At 45.0% G+C, this 15,794-nt stretch overlaps 1 protein-coding gene across 5 annotated transcripts in view; it reads right to left on the bottom strand.

Moving 5' to 3' along the window:
• Window positions 1-15,794, bottom strand: part of VIPR2 (vasoactive intestinal peptide receptor 2) — a 66,061-nt gene that overhangs the window by 13,416 nt on the left and 36,851 nt on the right. For 4 of the 5 annotated variants that reach the window (XM_033408354.2, XM_033408356.2, XM_004281237.4 and 1 more), the window contains exon 5: window positions 9,238-9,335. The exons of the other annotated variant lie outside the window; for it this stretch is intronic. In XM_033408354.2, coding sequence (XP_033264245.1) covers window positions 9,238-9,335 — 98 coding nt within the window. The remainder of the gene's footprint in view (window positions 1-9,237; window positions 9,336-15,794) is intronic. 5 annotated transcript variants of the gene reach the window in all.

Genomic DNA, 15,794 nt, shown 5'->3' with positions numbered 1-15,794 from the left:
AATTTCAATAAATTAATAAGTATGCTATAAACAGTACCAAGTGATCAAATACAGTTAAAAAGGAAAAAACAAAAATAAACAGAGAACAGAAGGAGATCCAGACGCTGGCATTTTAAGACATGGACTGTAAAATTACTCTGATTAATACAGCCAAGAAAATTGGTGAAGATATGGAGAACCTTATTAGAGGATGGAATTAATTGTAAAAATCAAATGGAAAATTGAAAACTTAAAAAATAACCCTGAAATTAAGAATTAAATAGCGAATTAATTAAATTAAATTAATTAAAAAATTAAATAAGAATTAAATGGGTCTAACATTAGAGTAGACACTGTAAATCAGAGTATTATAAGTTGGAAAATAGATCAGTAGAATATGTCTAGACGAAAATAGAGAGAAACAAAATAATGTAAAATATAAAGAAATAGGAAATATATGGGAAATGATGAAAATGTTAAACATACTTGAAAATGGAGCTTCAGAAGGAGAGGAGAGAGGATAAAGTAGAAGCAATATTTGAAGAGATACTAGCCAAGAATTTTTGAAATTGATAAATAACAGATTAAAGAAATTCCACTAACTCCAAGAAGGAGGATTACAAAGAAAACCACACTAAAGCCCATGATAGTATAACTGCTAAAAATCAAAGACAAAGAAAAAAGTCTTCAAAGCACCCAGAGAAAGACTCATCCTTCAGTGGAATAATGGTGAGACTGGCAGCTGACTTTTTCAAAAGAACTAATGATGCACATCTTTAATGTGAGGAAAGAAAACAACTGCCCACAAAAAATGCAATACTATCAAGAACACCCTCAGACATGAAGGCAGGGCTTCCCTGGTGGTGCAGTGGTCGGGAGTCCGCCTGCCGACGCAGGGGACGCGGGTTCGTGCCCTGGTCTGGGAAGATCCCACATGCCGCGGAGCGGCTGGGCCCGTGAGCCATGGCCGCTGAGCCTGCGCGTCTGGAGCCTGTGCTCCGCGACGGGAGAGGCCACAGCAGTGAGAGGCCCATGTACCGCAAAAAAAAAAAATAAAATAAAAAAAAAGGCAAAATTAAGATGATCTCAGGCAATCAAAAATCATGGGAATTCACTCCTGGGAGGCCTGTGCTGAAGGAAACACTAAAAGGAGATCTTCAGGCAGGAGGAAAATGATCCTGGATGGAAACATGAAAATTGAAGGAGGAATGAAGAGCACCAGGACAGACAGACAGGCAACTGTAAATAAACACTGACTTCCAGACAACAACCGTAATCATGCCTTGTGGTACTTATAAAATGCTGTGAAGTCTTGAGTTGACTGGGAAGCAGTAAAAATAGTAACTGGAGGTTAACACCTATGAGACAAGGATGCATGTTGTTAATATGGGGTGAAAACCAGAAGAATAATAGAATATATAACTAACAATCTGAAAGGGGAAAATTGGAATAATAAAAATACTTGACAGTTTAAAAAGAAACACGAAGTGAGTGCAGGAGCAATGAAGCAGCTGAGACAATTGAAAGCAAAGAGATAGAAGATGGATTGAAACTCCAAGTTGTCAGCAACTAGTCTAAATGTGAGTGTAAAATACTGTATGTAAAAATAAAAATAGACTGGAAATAAAAAGCAAATCTCAATTAAATGGAGCTTGTAAAAAAAATAAATGGAGCTTGTAAAACACTCAAATTAAATATAAAACAGGGAAGTTCAAAGTAAAAGCACAGAAAATATATCTTGCAAATATCAAATAAAAGAAAGCTACTATAACTACATTAATATAAGAGTAGATTTTTTTAAAATCAAGGGACATTACTAAACATGGACAGTTTAATAGGAAAATAAAACATTAAATGGGTATGCCCCTAATAACATAACCTTAAAATATATAAAGCAAACAGTGAAAGAAATAAAAGAAGAAATAGACAAGTCCACAATTATAGTTGGAAATTTAAATACATGTCTGTCAGTAACTGATAGAACAAGTAGTTAAAACAAACAGTAAAATTTAGAATATTTAAATAACATGATCGTCAAAATTATGTAAATGACATATGTAGCATACAAACCAATAACTGTGGAAATTATATTGTCTTCAAATGAAAATGAAACTTTTACTAAAATAGACCACATTCTGAGTCATAAATCAAGTCTCAACAAATTGTAGAGGATTTAATTCATGTGGTTTGCTCTCTGATTACCATGAATTAAGCCAGATTACCATGAATTAAGCCACAATCCAACTTGTTACTAATTTTCTATTCAGCTTAGAAATTAATCTATAGTTTCCTGTAGCCTATGAGTTAAAAAATAATTTAAAAAAAGAGTTTAGAAAAATTAGAACTCAATGATAATGGAAAACACATATTTAAATGTAAAAGATGGAACTAAAGCAGGCCTGAGAGGGAAATGCGTAGGTATAAATAAACGCATTTTAAACAAAGGAAGGCTGAACATACACCTAACTTAAGAAGCTAGAAAAAGCTACCACATAGAAGCCAGAGAACGCAGAAGGAAGGAAACAGTAAAGATAAGCGCACAAGTCAGCAAATTAATGAATCAGCATACAGGGGAGAAAATTAAAGTCCAAAGTTGGTTCTTGGAAAACACTGATAAAACTGATAAAGCTTTATACAGTAAGATTCATCAAGATACAAAGAAGGAAAATAAAAATGACCAATACCAGGAACGAGAAAGGAGATATAAGTATAGCTTTTACATACGTGAAAAATATAATAAGAGATATAGAAATGTAGGTGAAATGAATAGATTCCTTGAAAAATACAACTTATAACTAACATAGGAGAAATAGAGAATCTGAATTGTCATATGTCTGTTTTAAAAACTTGAACCTTAAAAGAAAACCTTCCCACATGACAACTCTCCACCCAGATGGCTTCACTGGTGAATTCCACAAACGCTAAGGAAGAAATAGCACCTTATCTAACCCACGCCATTCCACAGGATAGGAAAGGGGGGCACTTTATTATTCACCTATGGACCAGCACAACTGTCATATCAAAGCCTATCTTACGAGAAAGGAAAATTATATCAAATTCATGACTGTAGACACAAAAATCCTCAACAAGACACTCGTAAACTAAACTCAGTTATATAGTAAAAGGATAATATATCACAACCAACTAGGGTTAATTTTAGGAACGAAAGGTAGATTTAATATCAGAAAATCTACCTATGTATTTTTTCACATTAAATGAACAAATGATAAAAACCATCCGCTCATCTCAATATACGCAGAAAAATCATCATAAATTCAGCATCCATTTGTGATTAAAAACTCAGAAAACTGGGAATTGAAAGGAATGCTCTTAATCTGGTAAAGAGTATCTTCAAAGTATCTGCAGCAAACGTCACGCTTACAAGTGAAATATTGAGAGCTTTCACTCTGAGCTCAAAAATAAGAAAAGGTGGTCCTCTATCATCACTTCTATTCATACTGTGCTTCACAAAAACTTGAGTTGCATATAAGAAGAACCCAGATGAGTTTACAGAATAATTATAAAATTCATAAATAAGTTTGGCAAGTCTGCTGAAGCAAGATCAATGTATCAATGTCAATTCCTTTTCTAAACGTTATGTGCACACAAATATATACAACAGCATAAACAAATACCTCAGCATGACTATCAAAAGACATCCATGGTGTTTACTCAGAGAACCACAGAATATTATTGAAAGAAATTAAGAAGGCCCAAACCAATGGAAGCATCTACTGTAATCACTGGTTGGATGATTAAAAACTGTAAAGATGTCCAGTCTATCAAGCTGATCTACAGATTCAATGCAATCCAAAATGAAATCCCAGGAGAGTTTTTTTAATGGCTACTGACAAGCTGATTAAAACAATTCACATGTAAGTGCAGATGACCAACCTCTTCCTAGTGAGAAAGAAGAGCTGACAGATTTACACTGCTGGAAGTCAGGGCTTAGTATAAAGGCACAGCAATGACAGCAATGTAAAAACGGCACGTGATAGATAAAGAGGGAAATAGGACAGAGCAGGGCATCCGGTCCCTTGATACACAGTCACAAAGATGCCTTTGCAACGCACTGGCACAGGTGGGCTTTCCAGGTAATGGTCCTGGAGAAACTGAATACAGAGAAAGCGAATGAACCTTAACCCCTACCTCACACCATACACAAGAATAAATCACCAGTGGATCATAAACCTGTACATGAGAAGTTAAAATAATAAAAATTTCTAGATGATAACAAAGAAGAACATGCCAGAGATATTTTAAACAGGCTCAGGAAGCTCTGACTATAAAGACAGATGGTCAATAGGCTTCATTAAAATGAAGAACTTTCGCTGATCAAAAGACTCATTAGGGGGGTGTAAAGTCGAACCACAGTGCTAGAGATAAAATCTGTGATACCCATATCTGACGAAAGGCTGCTCTCACAGGACTCCTAAAAATTAACTTAAAAAAAGACAGACAGCTGCATAGAAAAATGAGCAAACACTTGAAATGGTCCTGCAGGAAAAAAAGTTTCCAAACACATTATATCATTATTCACCAGGGAAATGCACATTAAAAACACAATTCTATATTACTATAGACAATGGGGGGGGGTGGAGTGGAAGGAGTCTCCGCAAGGCAGGTGGGCACGTGCAGTACCTGGAGAGACTACACCTGTGCATGGCCTACGACAGGAGAGACATATGAACGTAAAGTAAACATGAATATAAATATAAGTGTGCACACACACACGCACATCTGAAGAACTGTGTACGCGCGTGCAGGAGAGAACTCACAAGAATGTCCACAGCAGCCCTGCTTGTGGTCGCCCCAAACCGAGAGGCACCCACGTCTCCGTGGACACTGAACAAAGAAATGAGTTGTGTTATCTTCACACAGCAATAAAAAAGAACAGGATAACTGCACGCAACAATTCGGAAGAACCTCCCTGCAAAACGCTGAACTGGGGAGACTGGGGCGTTCCTTCTGTAAGATCCTAAAATAGGCAAAAGCAGTGCGTGGTGTCAGAACTCTGAATAGCGGTCACCTTCTGGGAAGTGGGTGGTGACGGACACACAGCGGCCTGGAGATCGGCTCCTGGTGCTAACCGTGCTGGACGGCGACCTGGGCGCTGTGCTCCCTGGGGACAAGCATCACGCTGCATGTGGAGCCCTGCCCACGTCCCTGCATGCACACTTCACTCAGAAAAGTCTATTTCTGTGTATTCAGCGTGACCCCAGACCTCGGTAATGACGACATTAAATACGACACAGGAGCAGTTCTGAAGCTCAGTGACCCTGCGCTGTGGTCCGACGGCTGCAGGCTCGACGCTGCCTCGGCCTCGTGTGCTCCTCGTGCTGGGAGCTCTCATCTCTCCAAACCCTTTTCTTTCTTTTCTTCTTTTCTCCACTCCTCTTCCCTTTCCCTCTCCCCATGTCTCTCCACTGAGCGGGGCTGGGGTTTGTTGCTGTCCCCCAGGTGAGCACAGCCCCCCCAGGTCAGCAAGCTGTCCAAACGAGTCACGTTGCCGGGTCTCTCAGCGATGCTTCACCACACATTTAAAGTTTCACTTCCAGGTACTGATCTAACGGATGACGGATGTAACTGAAAGTGTGTCTCCAGATGAGCCAGGCTGGAATCCGCCCCCTGATGGTGGCATGAATGGACTCCCGAAGGCGAACGGGGTGAAGGTGGTGGTGGATCGGGGCCCTGCGCTCACCCGCTCAGCAGCCTGGGACACATGGCACCTCCGAGGCCTCCTCCTCTAACTGGTAAAGCTGGGACGTGAGAGCACTTACCTGGTGGAGGTGTCGTAAGGACCCAATTAACAAGCCCCTATGAAATGCATGGCACAGTGTGTTAGCAATTACTGCTGCTATTCCTGGGCCTGTGAGGACCGGGGCTGCCTCGTCAGTGCCTGGACCACAGGCCACACTCGAGGATGCCAGCAACAGTGACCGCCCATGACTCCCACACAGAACCAGGCCCCGCGTTTGATACCCAAGTCTGCATGCCCTTTGGGAAAGAAAGAGATGAAGAAATGAGATGTTCCATTTCTCCACTGTAAAGTAAGAACCTAAGTGTCCATGACAAATGAATGGATAAAGGTGTGGCACATATATACAATGGAATATTACTCAACCATAAAAAGAAACGAAATTGAGTTGTTTGTAGTGAGGTGGATGGACCTAGAGTCTGTCATACAGAGTGAAGTAAGTCAGAAAAAGACAAATACCGTATGCTGACACACATATATGGAATCTAAAAAAAAAAAAAAAGCTTCTGATGAAACTAGGGGCAGGACAGGAATAAAGACACAGACCTAGAGAATGGACTTGAGGATGCGGGGAGGGGTAAGGGTAAGCTGGGATGAAGTGAGAGAGTGGCATGGACATATATACACTACCAAATGTAAAATAGATAGCTAGTGGGAAGCAGCTGCATAGCACAGGAAGACCAGCTTGGTGATTTGTGACCACCTAGATGGGTGTAGAGAGGGTGGGAGGGAGACGCAAGAGGGAGGAGATATGGGGATATATGTATACGTATAGCTGATTCACTTTGTTTTACAGCAGAAACTAACACAACATTGTAAAGCAATTATACTCCAATTAAGATGTTAAAAAAAAAAGAACATGGTTGCTTGATGCTTTCGTAGCTTATGGACTATATTTTGGAGAATAAATGTTCGATGACTGCAAAGAATTCCGTTTCCTGGGTGTAATCACCATGACAATGGAGCGTGTTATTTTTATAACATGGATTTTAGAATTAACTCAGTCTCTCAGCTCTCCAGGGAGGTGGCATCAGCAGATGGAAGTGGGAAGGGTGCCTGAGTTGAAGGCAGAGCCTGGGACTGTACTCCATCCCTGGGCTCTGGGCACTTTTTCCTGGGATCATTGCACACTGAACCAGCAGAATGACAGCCAATGCAGACACATCCTTTTTCTAACTAAGAAGTGTCACCTGCAGCTGAAGAATGATGTCCATGTAAAGAAGACTGTGATATGCATAAAAGCATTGGAGACTCTCTTAATGGATCATGACCGTATTTGCAATAATTCCAGAATGCTATTGCTGGCTAGTTGTTAAATACATCATGAAGTGCAAACCTGAGGGAAATTGCTGTCAAGAATATGGATTGCTCAACATGGGAGCTCTTTAAAAACAAACTGAAAATTTTCTAATTCAAGTTACCCTGTGCTGGCTTACCTCCCTAAATGTTTCCTTTCTTTTTTATATTTAACAATTTCAAGATTTAAAAATGTACAATAAAATGCAGAAGATAGCAGAACAAATATTAATATAATACCAGTGTTTTTTTAAGAACTTTTTTTATCATATAAAATATTATAGGTCTTCCCCACACTTTTCAAAGTGCAGTTCTGGGTTAAAGGCATTGCCTCATTCTTTCTGAGAATTATCAACTACCTCACACAGCCGAGATGCCTGAAACTAGAGGAGCACCACTTAACGTCTGCTGAGATCTCCGCTACCTGCTCCATCACCTCCACTCACTCAGTTTTCTTCCAAGTATGGACCTCCTAATGTTCTAAAAACACTCCATTTGTTATATCACTGATTTTATATGAAGACCGGCTAACATTTGAACTATACTTTAGCAAAGGGAAATAAGATATGTGGTGTGTGGGAGGAAAATAAAAGCGGAGTTGGTGTTGCCAAGAGAACCTCCAGATGGAGCCAGACGCCGCGAGGAAGTGAGGCCACCACGTCTCAGCCAGACGGGATCTGAGCTCTGACCACTCACTGTCCTGACGAGGCGTCCAGAAGGTCTGCACAGTGTTCCAGAAACTCAGGTACATATCAGACCCCACCCCCTGAGCACCTTGTGGTAGCCTGTCCCTTAAGGACAACATTTCCTTCTGCATCAGAGCCAATCCTAGCTCTTGCCAGACAACTTCAACAACCTGCGGCTCTTGCCTTTACAAGCCCCGACTCCTTCTCTTCCCTGGAACCCTCTCAGCTTCACCTGAGTCTGTGTTTCTCGAATTGCAATTCCTGAGACCCCAAATAATGCTCTCTGTTCTCTACAGATTATTATTATTATTATTATTTTTTTTGTTGTGTGTGTGTGTGTGGTACGCGGACCTCCCACTGCTGTGGCCTCTCCCGCTGTGGAGCACAGGCTCCGGACGCACAGGCTCAGCGGCCATGGCTCACGGGCCCAGCCGCTCCGCAGCATGTGGGATCTTCCCGGACCGGGGCACGAACCCGTGTCCCCTGCATCAGCAGGCGGACTCTCAACCACTTGCGCCACCAGGGAAGCCCTACAGATTATTTTTTGACAGGTGATCAAAACCCTGTTAAAATAAGCTGGATATCACCCATTTTACTTAAGGCTAGTGATGCTTAAGACACAGATTTAATCCTAAAAACTAGAACCTTTTCCCAGATAGAAGCGTCGACCTCCATCCTTGAACCCTGACCACCAGCCACACAACGTCTGTCATTAACTCCCAGAGACCTAGCACAGACCTAGGAGGGTCCAGGAGCAGGGGAAAAACAGGCGCCGTTCAGAGAGCACCTCCCACATGCCATGTAGGCTCCATCAGCCTCCATGTAGACGCACAGAGAGGTTAAGCAATTTGTCCAAGGTCACACAGCTGCTAAGAGACTGACCCAGGATTTGAACCTGTCCTCATGCTCCTGAACAAATGACAGTGTCTCTTAACACAGCACCCACTGTGAGGCCCAGATGTGGGTGCTTCTGAGTGGGAGGGGAAGGCCAGGGTGCCTCTGTATTTTCAAAGCATTTGCATATTGCTGTTTAGTAAATAACAGTTGAGCTGCATTCTTTTTTTTTTTTTTTTTTTTTTTTGCGGTACGCGGTCCTCTCACTGTTGCGGCCTCTCCCATTGCGGAGCACAGGCTTCAGACGCACAGGCTCAGCGGCCATGGCTCACGGGCCCAGCCGCTCCGCGGCATGTGGGATCTTCCCGGACCGGGGCACGAACCTGTGTCCCCTGCATCGGCAGGCAGACTCCCAACCACCGCGCCACCAGGGAAGCCCCTGAACTGCATTCTTATCCATGGTCAGTACTGTCTCCTCATATGAGCAATGCAGAGTATTTAAATACAAATGTCAACATTAGCATCATATTTCATGCTGGCATTTTCCCAGGGAGTTTGGTTGGCTTGGCACAGAGGAGGGCTTGGAGCTAGTGGTTTCTGCCCTCCTCTGATGGGCCGAGACGGCTTAAATGGATGATTTCCTGTCTCACGTTTCTGGCAGGATTGCGTATTTCTGCCACTTACCTGAAGAGGCAAAGAATTATGCTTCCGGTTGTAAGGGAAATCAGAGAGACACTGTAGCCCAGGGTGTAAATGGCCTTCACCAGAATATAAAACGTGATCTGAAAGACAGGAAAGTGCATCTGTAAGCTACTGGTGGCTGGCATTGGACAACGGGCTGGGTTCCTGATCTCACCGTGCGTTCCCTTCAGGTCGGGCTATGGGCTGCTGATGCTGGAACACACGAGGCAGCCTTGTCTTGGAGTTCCACCTCCATCCTGAGCCCAAAATGGCACCCTAAACACCAACCTGTTCCCCTATAATTCATTGTGAACAACCTGGGATGGTTTCCATAAAGCAAACCTGCATGGAGGGAGCCGCCTGGGGAAGCAAAGGAAGCAAGGACGTGGGGACCACATTCGGAGGAGGCCTCGAGGCGCCGCCCCGAAGCAGCAGGTTGGACGCTCTCAGCCTTCCGGGTGGGAGAGAGGAAAACCACTGAGCCCGTCTTAACCTCCAGGAGCGAGCAGCCCGCTGAGGTGGGCGCTGGCCCAGCCCTGCGGTCTTCCCCGAGGCCACCCTGCCAGCTCCCGCTAGAACCAAGCGGGTCTGGACCAGGAAGACACCGCCCTACGTAGGGGCTGCCGCCTGCCTCCCGCAGGGTGCGTTCTTCCTCCCCCAGTGAATTCCTGGTGTGATCTGGGTCTTAAGGCAGCGAAGACGGCGGAGCTAAGTGTGAAGAAACAGCAAATCCTGCCTCGAGCGACCCCGTCTGAGGCCTCGCAGGTCGGCGTGTGGGATTTGTCGCTTCGTGGCTTCCAGCCTGCGGGGGAGAAAGCAGAGGGAGAGCTGGGCTTCCGAACCGTCCTTGGAAACCCTGATTTCAGGTTCTGTCCCTCTCCTGTTCGCCTCCTGACGCAGGATTACAGGCAGGACTGGGGTGTTCGGGGCAGCTGCCACCGCGTCACCTGTGGCAACAGTTCAGGTTAAACAGTTGGAAAATGAAATATTTCAAACCCACTGAAAGCACAGAAAACAACGTGATGACCGCACACGCACCTGCTGACAGACGCCAGAACTTAACCGGCCATTGAGTAAAACTGCGGGGGGCCCACTGCCGACCCCGAGGCTTGACCCCGCCCCCCGTGAGCCTTCACACTTTCACGCGTGTGTCTGCGCTGCTTGCTGTCCTGTGCCGCTTCCCCCTGTTCTTAGCTGCCCGCCCTTTAGTATTGCTTTACATTGTCTTTGCTGGGTTTCCCCATGTTTACCTTTTTGTCTTACATTTTTCTTGATTCTCAGTTCTTCCTTCCGGTTTCTTCTTTCCCCTGAAGCACACTCCCTACGCACGTTTAGTGGGGGTCTGCTGGTTGTGGACCCATCGGGTTTTGTTTCTCTTTCAATTCTGAGCAGCAGCTCAGCGAGTGGGTTCTGGGTGCGGACGAGGCCCCCACTTGGGAGGCGGCTGCGTCCGCGCAGTCTGTCTTTAAGGTTCTCCGCAATTTGGTGTGTTCCAGTTTCATCACAGTGGCCTGGCTGTGCATTTTCTTTTATTCACGGTGCTTGCGGTGGTCGGGGTCTCCGTTTCTCCTGCTGAGACTGTGATCCGATTGACGCTGGGCCACCACCCGGATGCCCAGAAACTGCTCTATTTCCCGCCCCCTCGTCCCTCTGCTGCATCCGGGCAGTTTCTACCTTCCCTGTTCCAGAATTCTCTTTTCATCTGTATCTGATGTGCTGTTTGATATACCTACTTGATTTTCATTTTTTAAAATTAAGGTTGATTTACAATGTTGTGTTAGTTTCAGGTGTACAGCAAAGTGATTCAGTTATATATGTGTGTGTGTGTGTACACACACACACACACACACACACACGTATATTTTCTTTTTCAGATTCTTTCCCATTATAGGTTATTATAAGATATGGAATATAGTTCCCTGTGCTACACAGTAGGATCTTGTTTATCTATTTTACATATAGCAGTGTGCATATCTTAGTCCCAAACTCCTAATTTATCCCTCCCCCACTTTGCCCTTTGGTAACCATAAGTTTGTTTCCTATGTCTGCGAGTCTGTTTCTGTTTTGTAAATAAGTTCATCTGTATCATATTTTATATTCCACATATAAGTGATATCATACGATATTTGTCTTTCTCTGTCTGACTTACTTCACTTAGTATGAGAATCTCTAGGTCCATCCATGTTGCTGCAAATGGCATTATTTCATTCTTTTTATGGCTGAGTAATATTCCATTGTATATATGGACCACATCTTCTTTATCCATTCATCTGTCGATGGACATTTAGGTTGCTTCCATGTCCTGGCTATTGTAAACAGTGCTGCTATGAACATAGGGGTGCATGTATCTTTTCAAATTATAGTTTTCTTTGGATATATGCCCAGTAGTGGGATTGCTGGGTCGTATGGTAGTTCTATTTTTAGTTTTTTAAGGAACCTCCATACTGTTCTCCAGAGTGGCTGTATCAATTTACATTCCCACCAACAGCGTAGGAGGGCTCCCTTTTCTCCACACTTTCTCTAGCATTTATTATTTGTAGATTTTTTTTAATGATGACCATTCTGACCAGTGTGAGGTGATACCTCATTGTAGGTTTGATTTGCATTTCTTTGATAATTAGCAATGTTGAGCATATTTTCATATGCCTATTGGCCATCTGTACGTCTTCTTTGGAGAAATGTCTATTTAGGTCTTCTGCCCGTTTTTTTTTTTAATTAATTAATTAATTAATTTTTGGCTGTGTTGGGTCTTCGTCGCTGCGCGCGGGCTTCCTCTGGCTGCGGTGCGCGCGGGCTTCCTCTGGCTGCGGTGCGCGGGCTCCTCACTGCGGTGGCTTCTCTTGTTGCACGGCACAGGCTCTAGGTGTGTGGGCTTCAGCAGTTGTGGCTTGCAAGCTCAGCAGTTATGGCTCATGAGCTCTAGAGCACAGGCTCAGTAGTTGTGGTGCACGGGCTTAGTTGCTCCACGGCATGTGGGATCTTCCTGGACCAGAGCTTGAACTCGTGTCCCCTGCACTGGCAGGCAGATTCTCAACCACTGCGCCACTAGGGAAGCCCTAACAAAACATTTTAAATGCACTTATTTGTATTCTTTGCCAGATGAATCCATTGTCTCCAGTTTCGAGGATGTAATTTCACTGTTCGTCATCTGCTGACTGGTTCTTTGTGTAGTTTGTACATTTAGGTGTGAGCTCATCTTTGGGGTTGATCTATGGGAATTTGGGAGGCCTGGGCAAGGATTTTCTTCCAGAAGAACCCATGTTTGCATCTGCCAGGCTCCCCAATGCTACCAGTTCAGGAACGCTCTACCTGGATGTCTCAGCTCAGAGTTTCCATACTGGGCAGCATAACAAGAAAACCCAACTTGGAGGAAGGCACACCTGTCGCGACAGATTCTCGGGAAAGCCTGGTAGATGGGAAGGAAGACACCTCAGCAGGGGAGCTGGCAAAGCAAACAAGTTAATCATGACGAGGAAAAGCCTGAGCCCATCAGCAGTGAACCAGGTGCAACTAAAATAATAAGAGAGCATTTTTGTTTGTTTTATAAAATTGGTGATAACTGAAAAAATATGAAACTGCTGGTGAAGGTATTAGCTAAATAGGCATCACATCTGTTCCTAGTGGAAACATGCACTGGCACATTTTTTGGAAAGCCGTTTGACAGTATAATTAAAAAGATGAAAAATATCCTTGTCTTACTTCACATCCTTTAACCAGGAATTTGAGATTTGTGCACAGGTTTGTTTATTGATTAAAATAACAAGATATTAGACAAAACCTAATTTGTGAACAATTGAGTAAATTCAGCATATTCATAAAATAGAATATCACACTGCCCTTAAAAATCTTGTTTTCGAAGGATACTGACTGATTTAAGAAAATGTTCATGATATATTTTATAAAACAAAACAAGCAGAGTGTACATTAAGTACAATGGTAATTTTGAAGTAAATACATAAAAACGGGGAAGAGACAGGGGTGGTGTACTGCTCATGTGTTCCTCTTGGAAGGTCCCCCCTTTCCTGTTCACACTAGTGCATGTATGATCAGAGGGGCAGAAACGGGAACCAGTTACGCACGCACCACACGAGAACAGTCCGCTGTTCACGGGTTTGTAACAGGGCCTTCAGTCTTCAGTTCCTAGTAAAATTACTATCAAGTCCCTAAGGGAGAAAATACCTATTTTCTTTACCACCTGTAACATCCATAATCTGCACCACAAACTTCACAAAACAGAACTAAAGGCGCAAGTCCTTGGGGGAAACGCAGTGAGTCCAGGGCTCACTCTCCCCTCGTAACTTCTTTGAGATTAGAATGTGCTGCTCCCTGTCAGGGTGGGGGACTTATTTAAATGTTCCATTGTGATAATTTTTTGATACACAAAAGATTTATTCCAAATGTCTGGCGAATTTAATATTCATTTTTGACACTATCAGGATAATAGGATGACATCCTCCCAACACTCATTCTTATGAGCTTTATGAGTTTATAGAAGTCTTAGGACTGGACATCTATAAGGGCTTGTTTTCCTTAAGCCAACAAAAGGTGATCAAAGAACACGTAGGACACTCTGCAGTTTTTAACTCTTTTCTTTGTAAGTATTTTGGGCATCCCCTATGCTTGAGGTCCATGAAAAGGACCCTGCCATCTCCTTTCTTATCCTGAATAAACATTCACTTTTATATTTAAGGTCGTATTCTTTTTCTTACAGAAAGTCCTCATACTGTTTAAGCGTGAGGCCCACAGGACGATTCCTGGGCTTGTGGCCTCACTCAGTGTGGAGAGCAGAGGACAACCTGGGTGGGGGGCGCTTGCCCCCGAAGATGATTAAATGACAGGTGTCCACGAACACCGGTCCGCAATGGTGGGCCTGAGAATGTCGCCAGTGGGACGCCCGAGGGGCAGCCGGGGGACACATTTCCAGGGCTTCGGCATGAGCCCCCCACCGACACCGGATGCACACGTACCAGGATTCCTGTCACCGCAAGGTTTTACCAGGGAAGATGTCCTCAAACAGTCACACGTTACAATCGCAAGTTTGAGACTGGATTTTACTTGTAAAAAAGGAGTTGAACATGTGTCGCCATCATCACGTGATCCGGCAGCGAGGAGAACAGGTCAGGAACGCTCCCCTTTCTCCACGCTTCTGAGGGGCCTGCGGTGGGCAAACACAGGACCCGCCACTCTGAGCCTTCCGTGGGGGTCCTGCCTGGGAGGAGATGGCAGCCCTTCCCCACTGGCTGTCACCCAGGGCGGCTTCCTAGTCCCCAGCAAGTGTGTGGGACCGGGTGACGTGCAAGTCGTCTTCCAGCTCTAACTTTCCATAATCATACATGGCCCTGGAGCTACACGCATAGCCCTCCTCAAGGAACACTGCGGGCCGGCCAGTGTTTCCAAACACTGAGACATAACTAGGCGACTGAAGCCTCCGCTTGCCTGGGCCAGGCCTGGTTTGTGTCTGCTGTCCCGGAGTGACTATTAATAGCGCCCCTTTTTCTCTTCAGAGGCCGGGTTTGGCTGACCTTTTATGCGATGACCCTATTTATAACTCAGTAGTGGGCCACACAGTCAATTTCCTAGGCAACAACCAATATTTAAAGAAGGTAGCACAGAAAATGTGGCTTTGTGAAATGTTTGTGTTGGGTCACGGTGTGAAATGCATTTCTAACTGTGGATTTTAATTAAAAAAAGTTGAAAGCCCCTTGGCTAGACCAGAGGTTCCTGATTCAGGAAACTTTCTGATTAGAACCTTGCCCGGCCCGACGCCTCACTCTTCGGCTGACGTGAAACACCCTGACGTGTTCTCTTCTGAACCTGCTGATGCCACGTGCATCACTGTCTGGGAAACAGTGGCTCCTCCCAGACCTTTTAGTAACGATTAACCTTCGCACGAAGGGCCGAGGGAATGCGAGTGAAACCACCATGGCTACCCAGCATCTGTCTAAGGACGGGTCCCCCTGGAACAGAAGGCACAGCCCCTGTCTCCGGGGTATGTAGGTCTTGTTGGGTAAATAAGACCAACACAGACCCCGAAAAATGCTGACCCGCGTCTCTTACTCTGAACTCAGAGCGAGTGGCTGAGGCATGAGCAGGGGCACCTAGTAGCTGAAGGGCAGCACGGATGGGCGGGTGGCCCGGAGGAGACGTGCCAAGTGCTGGGGACCCAGGCGACGTCGCTGGCCGGTGCGGCAGGGTCGTCTGGGCTCCCCGTGGAGACATTAGTCACAGGTTGCTCACTCTGCTTCTCCCCAGCTCCCTGGCTTCCCAGGGCAGCACCTCAGCTCTGATTCCTCAGCCAGGTCTTTGGGCTCCTCTGAGAGGGCGCTGCAGGGGCCCACACACGCCATGTCCTGTGTGGCAGCAGGCAGAGGGCCGAGCGGGCAGCGTCTGCTTCACTCAGCAGAGCGCGCCGAGTGGAGTGGCCAGTCCGGGGCCTTTTCTCGTGGCGGCTTTGGAGCAGGGCTGCGGAAGGACCTCGGAGCCCCTGGACCAGCAGCCTTCGCCAGGGCCAAGGGACAGCCTCTGTCTCAGGTGCAAGGAGGTGCCTGTTCTCACCTGAA

This window comes from Orcinus orca, chromosome 9 (genome assembly GCF_937001465.1).
Source record: "Orcinus orca chromosome 9, mOrcOrc1.1, whole genome shotgun sequence".
Taxonomy (NCBI): Eukaryota; Metazoa; Chordata; class Mammalia; order Artiodactyla; family Delphinidae; genus Orcinus; species Orcinus orca.
This window is presented reverse-complemented; position numbering and strand designations above follow the sequence as displayed.